At 60.3% G+C, this 7,349-nt stretch overlaps 1 protein-coding gene across 2 annotated transcripts in view; it reads left to right on the top strand.

Annotated features, from left to right (window-relative positions):
- EMC10 (ER membrane protein complex subunit 10) overlaps positions 1-2,747 on the top strand; it is a 5,630-nt gene extending 2,883 nt beyond the window's left edge. The window contains exons 4-7 of one of the 2 annotated variants that reach the window (XM_007463422.1): positions 570-674; positions 946-1,127; positions 1,249-1,342; positions 2,643-2,747. In XM_007463422.1, coding sequence (XP_007463484.1) covers positions 570-674; positions 946-1,127; positions 1,249-1,342; positions 2,643-2,747 — 486 coding nt within the window. Of the gene's footprint in view, positions 1-569; positions 675-945; positions 1,128-1,248; positions 1,343-2,334; positions 2,422-2,642 lie in introns of those variants that run through there. The other variant, XM_007463423.1, reaches the window with a different exon arrangement.
- The last annotated feature ends 4,602 nt before the right edge of the window (positions 2,748-7,349 follow it).

Genomic DNA, 7,349 nt, shown 5'->3' on the forward strand with positions numbered 1-7,349 from the left:
CGGGGGGGGGGAGGTTCCAGACAGCAAGGTGGAGGAGGGCCAGAGGGAACAGCCGGCTTTGGGGGAGAGCTCGAGAAAGCTGCCACAATCCACTTCCACTCCGTCCCTTTGGCCAGATGCAGCTGCAAGGGAAGCTGGGGACGCGGGCTTTATTCTGGGCGGCTGCGGGCCCGTGGGTGCCAGCGCTGTGGGAGAGATCAGGCTGAGGCCCGCCCTGGCCAGCCAGCCTGCGTGGTGCCCACGTGATTCCTGTCACAGTCGCCCACAGAGAGAACTAGCCGCTCGTATAACCGGGGAGGTCGGGTGTGGGGCTGGACCCAGACCTGCGGGAAGTGTCCTCCTCGGGACTTACTGTGTCGCTGGGCTGGCTTCTGCTCTCATGGTGGTCTCTCCCAGGGTGGGGCACCCAGTGGGAGGAGTCTTGGGCTCGGCCGGGCCAGGGAGTGGGGAATGCTGGCTGGGCGAGACTGGGGAAGGGCCTTCCTGGCTGTGGGCTCAGTGGGTGTCCAGACCAGGTGGAGGCTGGGCACTGTCCGTCTCACTGCCACCCTCCCCTCTCTGCCCTGCAGGATGTAGCAGCGCTGAATGGCCTGTACCGTGTCCGGATTCCACGGCGGCCTGGGGCCCCTGACGGCCCAGAAGCCGGTGGCTACGTCTCCTCCTTTGTCCCCGCGGTGAGTCGGTGATGAGGGGTTCTACCCTTTTGCCTCCACTGTTTGTGCTCCAGCATTTAAGGACCTCGCCTTGCCCTCAAGGGTCTCCCGGGCTGGAGGGGGACAATCCAGTTGGTGGGCCCTGGGGAGGCCGTTGCTTCTGCCGGAGGTTGGCAGGGGGCCATGGAGGGCTTTGAAAGATGCTTCGGGGGCCCTGGGGGGTGGGGAAGGCGGCCTGGGCAGCAGCCCCTGCCGGCCCCCCGCCTCTCACCCGCTTCCCCTCCTCCCCCAGTGCTCCCTGGTAGAGTCTCACCTCTCGGACCAGCTGACGCTGCACGTGGACGTGGCTGGCAATGTGGTGGGGGTGTCGGTGGTGACGTACCCCGGGGGCTGCCGGGGCCACGAGGTGGAGGACGTGGACCTGGAGCTGTTCAACACCTCAGTGCAGCTGCAGCCACCGACCCCTGCGCCAGGGTGAGGACGGGTGTGGGGTGGCGGGCAGAGCCAGCCCTGTGCCCGCTGGACCTGCCTTCCGCTGCCTCTCACTCCGGTCCTGCCCCTCATCCCCGCTCCTCCTTCCACCCCCACCCCACAGGCCCGAGACAGCAGCCTTCATCGAGCGCTTGGAGATGGAGCAGGCCCAGAAGGCCAAGAACCCCCAGGAGCAGAAGTCCTTTTTCGCGAAATACGTGAGTGGGGTTCTGCCCGCCCCCGGCCCTTTCCCCAGCGGCTCCCCTGCTCCCATCCTGAGCCCCCCCTGCCCTGCTCCCCTCGCCCATGGCCCTCCGCTGGCCCTCCTGTGTGGAGGGCCTGCTTGGCCCCTCTGGCGTCTCTGTGCGCGTCCTCCTGGCCCCTGGCCTGAGCCAAGGCCTGGACAGAGGGGTGAGGACTGGAGCCCCGCACCCTGCCCTGCTGGCGTTGGCTTGTGGCGGTGCTCACGGGGCATCCGGTCTCAGCAAGTGGCCGGCCCGGAGCTGGGCAGTGAGGGGGACTGGGGACAGCCCCTCGGGTGCTGCGCTGGGGGCACACAAAGCACAGGCAGTGTCAGGCTTGCCTGTTGAGAGGGAGCGCACTGAGGAGGGTGTGGTCAAGGGAGGGGCGGGGTCTGAGCTTGGAGGAGGCTGGGACCAAGGTCTGGGGGAGAGGATGAGGCCTGAACCAGGCTGTGAGGCTGGGGCGTGGGGGGCACACGGCAGAGACCTCGAAGGAACAGGGAGGTTTGGAAAGGAGGGAGCGGGTGGGCTCCACCAGCCAGGCCGGGGCGGGGGGTGGAGGGGCTGTGCCGGGTTGTGCCCGGGAGGCTGGGAGCTGGCAGCTGAGGGTGAGCCTGTGCTGCTAGAGCAGCTCTTGAGGCCCAGGGCCCTGGGCGCTGGGGGCGCTGGGGCTGGAGGAGGTGGTCCTACCCCAGGCAAGGGCAGGGGACAGTGGAAGCCAGTGTGGCTGGGCCCTCGGGGCCTCGGGTGGGAGGATGCCGAGCCTGACTGCGCTGAGCGCCATGTCTGTGGGGCCTTGGTTAGTGTGCCGGGAGCTCCTGATGTCAGGAGAGCCTAACTGCTGAGCTGCGGGGAAACTGAGGCCCAGAGAGGCCGAGAGCTCGCCCACCCCTGGCTCTGCCCTCCCTGATGGCCGCGGGACGCCACAGCCGCCACTGGCCCTGACCTGCGCCCCCCTCCCTCCTCAGTGGCATCTCATCCTGGGGGGGGCCGTGTTGCTCACAGCCCTGCGTCCTGCTGCCCCCGGGCTTGCACCGCCACCGCACGAGGCCTGAGTGAGGACCGAGCCCCCTCCCACCTCCCCTGTCCCTACACCCCGCCAGCCCTTCCCCAACCCGTAGTGGAGTAGGGGACCTGGGCCCCCTTCCCTCACTGCCTCCCCTCACGCCGGCCCCCGCCTTCCCCACCCTGGGCCGGGCACTGCTTATTCTCCCCTCTCTTCTCTCTGTCTCCCTGTTTGTCCGTCTGTCCTTTGGCCATCCTGTCTGGCTCACAGTGGATGTACATCATTCCCGTGGTCCTGTTCCTCATGATGTCGGGAGCACCGGATGCCGGGGGCCAGGGTGGGGGCGGCGGCGGCGGCGGAGGTGGTGGCCGGTGAGGGGCCCAGGGTCCGTGAGTGCCCCGTCCTCTTTTGCTCAGCGGACGCCCTTCCTGCCCAGCGTGCTCGTGTCCTTGGTCATCACAGGAAGGATTTGCCGGCCCCTCCTGTCTCCCCGTCGCATGAGGGTAGGAGAGCGCCCCCTCCCCAGGAGTCCGTTCCCTCTGGGTCTTGGCGTTACTGGTGGCGGAAGGGCGGCGGGTTCTGGGCCCTGCTGCACCCTGCCCTCCTCTGTGGCCCCACTGTAGCCCCAGAGGCTTCCCTTTGCCACAGGATAGAGCCCAATCTCCCGGTCCAGCTCTGACCTCACTTCTGGTTCCCCCCACTCCACCCCCTGAGGCCCTGCAGTTTGGGAACATGTCTAGTTCTCTCCAGCCGCTGTGCCTTTGTCGTGGTCTTCTCGCCCTGCCTGGCCAGGTTAGATGATACCCCTAACTTGTCTGACACTGGAATGGGACACCAGCCTCCTGTCTTTCTGCCCTTGAGGGCACCCTGAGGCTCCTCACAGTGCAGAGCTGGCACAGAGCAGGGGTGGGCTGGCCACGGGCGCCCCCTTTTCCATCCCTCCGTGCAGCCCTGTCCCCTGTTTTGGCCTATATCTGCCCACGGCTGTTAGTGGGAGTTGAGAATTCCTGCCATCAGGAAGCCAGGCCCTCCATAGGCTTCTGGGCTTGAATAAGTGATGTTGAAAGTCAAAACAAACATTTAGTGGAGTCAGGGGCCAGATGATGTAAATAGAATCCCTTTCCTGGCCTGGGTATCTTCCCTGGGACTTTGCCGGGTCCTTGTTATCTATCTCCCCTCCTCCTTTTGTCTATTTAAAAACATTGACAAGGCAACATATTGAAATAGGTAAACATTTTGGAAAGTTACAACTTGCAGCAGCCCAGCGCAACTGTCGACTTGGCTAAGAGGCGGTCAGGATGTACTGGCGCTGCTGAGTCCCCTGGTCACTGTGTGTGTTATTCAGAAACACCAAAAAATGGCTGTCCTTGCCATGGTGACAGCTGCATCAGGCTCCACGGTGTCTGTGTAGCAGTTTATTAAACTGTCCCCAAACCGTTCAACGTTCAGCTTGCCTCCTGCTTTATGTGGTTATAAATAGCGTGACATCGCGGGTCTGTCGCTGATCTGCCTCTGATGTGAGTTTGAATGACTTCCCGCAGACTCATGACTCGAAGTAGAATACCAGGGCAGATTAGAGACGTTTTGTGAACAGGGGAAACAGCCGAGGAAGGTGTGCAGTGGAGCCTTGTCTCCCTGATCACTTGATCATTTTAGCCCACTTGTTTTCCCTCCCGGAGTGTCTGTGCGGACACCAGCAAACAGGAACGTGTGCTCTTCCCACTCCTCATAGCAAAAGTAACATGTTCGAGGTTGTACACTGGCCCGTGCTTGCCACTTTCCTCCCACGCTGTATCTCCTGCAGTTCTTTCCTTTCCCAGAGAGCGGCCTCGTCCTCCGTGTGCCGCCAGAAAGGGCCGCGGCCTCGTCCTCCGTGTGCCGCCAGAAAGGGGCGCTGCGCTCATTCAGCCCGCTCTCCTGACAACTGACTTTCTCACGAAATGCACACGTGACCGTGGAACATGGCAGCACTACTGGGATTTTCTGAGAACTCTTCTTGTCCTGTGCTCCATGGCAGCATGTGTGTTTCTGAATTCCTCTTGTGATTCATCTGACACTGCTGAGACCTCCGTGTGCCGCCTCCGTCCTCTGATGCCCCTGGACCCTGATCCTGCTGCACCTCTTCCCTGCAGCCCCGTGGGAGCTCAGAGCCCACCCCCTGGGGGCCAGCCACGCCCCTCTGCACAGTGACCAGTGAGAGCCCCAAAGCCTCCTGCTGACTCACATTGCCTTGGTATTTTTTTAAAAATTATTTTATTTATCTTATTTTTATTTTTGGCTGCATTGGGTCTTTGTTGCCGCGTGCAGGCTTTCTCTAGTTGCGGCGAGTGGGGGCTGCTCTTCGTTGCGGTGCGCGGGCTTCTCATTGTGGTGGCCTCCCTTGTTGCAGAGCATGGGCTCTAGGCGTGAGGGCTTCAGTAGTTGTGGCACATGGGCTCAGTAGTTGTGGCTCGCGGCCTCTAGATCGCAGGCTCAGTAGTTGTGGCGCACGGGCTTAGTTGCTCCACGGCATGTGGGATCTTCCCAGACCAGGGCTTGAACCTGTGTCCCCTGCATTGGCAGGCGGATTCTTAACCACTGCACCACCAGGGAAGCCCCCATTTTGTTATTTTTTAGTGGCTTGAGGTTTGAGGTCTTTGTCAATCTGATTACATTATTTTTATTTATTTATTATTTATTTGGCCGTGCCGGGTCTTAGTTGCACATGCGGGATGCATAGTTGCGGCGTTCGAGCTCTTAGTTGCAGCATGTGGGATCTAGTTCCCTGACCAGGGATCGAACCCAGGCCCCCTGCATTGGGAGCGTGGAGTCTTAGCCACTGGACCATGAGAGGAGTCCCACATTCTTTTGTTCTTAGACTTTTTTTGACTGCTCTCGAGCCAGCAGGGTTACCCTGTGGCATATTCTAGTCAGTGTCCGAGCTCATTCAGGCTCCCTGGGGCTCTCTTCTGATTAAACTTCTCATCTAATTCTTGCCCATCCCTGGAGAGCTTAGTCACTGTTTCTTTTTTTGTTGTTGTTGTGGTACGCGGGCCTCTTACTGTTGTGGCCTCTCCTGTTGTGGAGCACAGGCTCCAGACGGGCAGGCTCAGAAGCCATGGCTCACGGGCCCAGCCGCTCCGCAGCATGTGGGATCTTCCCAGACCAGGGCATGGACCCGTGTCCCCTGCATCGGCAGGTGAACTCTAAACCACTGCACCATCAGGGAAGTCCTAATTTTAGTATTTTTAAAGAATCTTTGCCACCCCCAAATTGTGCATTGTAGCAGGTAGCTTCTGGAAACAATTCTAGAGGTTTCTTTATTTAGCCCATCAGAGAGACTCCAGGTGAGGATCAAGGGCCAGTGACTGGGGCCTCTCTGGCTGTGAACCATTCACCTTTGCTTGCACCCAGCTTCCATTCAGCAAGGTCATTGCAGAGGAAACAAACTCAGTTTGGCCCAATTCCTAGAAATAGGCTCCCTAGTAAATTGTGTAAACCAAATCCCACTGTCCTTCATTTCCCAAAGCAGCGACACGTGCATTTCCATGGCATTGCAGGAGAGAACCTGCCCATAGCATGACTTGAAAACACCCAAAGTCTGGAGATTTAAGTTGGCATACCAAGAAGCTTGCTGAGTATGTTTATGTATTGGTTAGGAGTAAAGTTTTTAATTTTTACAGAATTTTGCAAATTCTCCCCCTCCTCTCCCGCAGCCCCTCTGCCACCCCCTGGCACTGTCCTTTTTTGCCGGGGTCATTCCCAGTGTTTATTAGAGCTGGTTGCAGTTTTGTCCTTTGCCAGTAGGTGGTGATGGAAGATCACACCGAGTCTGAGAATGCCTCTCTCGGGCGGTACTGGGGGAGGTCAGGAATCGTGCTGACCCATGTGGTCCGTCTCAGCAGAGAGAAGGACCCTAGAGGGGGCACTGTGGATCCTTTGGGAAGGTTGGGGTTCCCATGAAGTCTCCGTCTTAGCAGATGGTGGTCCTCAGGAACACCAGGCGCCTATTTTCTCATCTGTGAAGTGGGGTCGTGTGAGGTCCTCCCGCCGCTACTGTGCTTCAGGCTGCCTGAGGGGGAGGGGAGGGTGGAGGGTTGGGAAGGGGAACGGAGCAGAGGCGGCAACCCCCTTCTCAGCAAGCTCAGGCCGGAGAGGCAAGAAGGAGCAGATTCCCAGTCAGCTGTAGGCGGCCCACCGTGTCCTGGTCCTGCCACTTACGTGCTGTGAGTCTTTAGGCAGCTTGCTCCCTGCCTCTGAGCCCGTCCTCGTTTCGTCCTCCCTGCACCTGGGGCAGACTTGATCCCTCCAGGCAGTGTCCAGAGCCGGGGCAGACAGAAAAAGAGACAGAAAATGGGTGTCACAAAGGTCCTTCCACCTCGGGGACTCTGGCTTGACAGCTTGGCCCTGGGCTCCCTGAGTTGACTCCGCCATCAGCTCAGAACTTGGAAACCTCAGAGCCCCAAGGACAGGAGAGGGAAAGGGAGAGGGGAGCCCCTGGAGCCCTCAGGGCGAGGACGCGCGGGGGAGGGGGCGCTGGGCAGGGCAGGGGTCTCCCGAGACAGAGAAAGAGGAGATGAGAAGACAGGTTGGGAGGGGAGAGGAAGTAAAGAAGGAGAGAGACTGGAAGGAGGTGCGAGGGGCTAGAAAGAGAGAGGCTGGAGAGCGAGACGGAGCAGGGGTGAGGGGAAGGAGAGAGTCAGCGGGGAGAGGAGAGAGAAGAGACGGATGTGGGGGGGGGCACTCAGAGGGGAGGGCGGTCAGAGAAGTGGGAGGAGCAGAGACAGGGAGGCCCCGAGAGAAGGGCGCAGAGAGGGAGAAACAAGGAAAAGACAGGTGGGAAGAGAGCTGGGGAGGGGACAGGAAGGGAGAGGGTCGGAGAGAGGAGGAGGAGGAAGAAAGAAGGAAAGAAAGAGGAAAGGAACAGAGGGAGGGGAGAGAAGAGGCGGGGCGGCCAGGAGCACAGAGGGGAGGGGCGGGAGGATGAGCGGACAGAAG

This window comes from Lipotes vexillifer, unplaced genomic scaffold (assembly GCF_000442215.2).
Source record: "Lipotes vexillifer unplaced genomic scaffold, Lipotes_vexillifer_v1.1 scaffold802, whole genome shotgun sequence".
NCBI classification, from domain to species: Eukaryota; Metazoa; Chordata; class Mammalia; order Artiodactyla; family Lipotidae; genus Lipotes; species Lipotes vexillifer.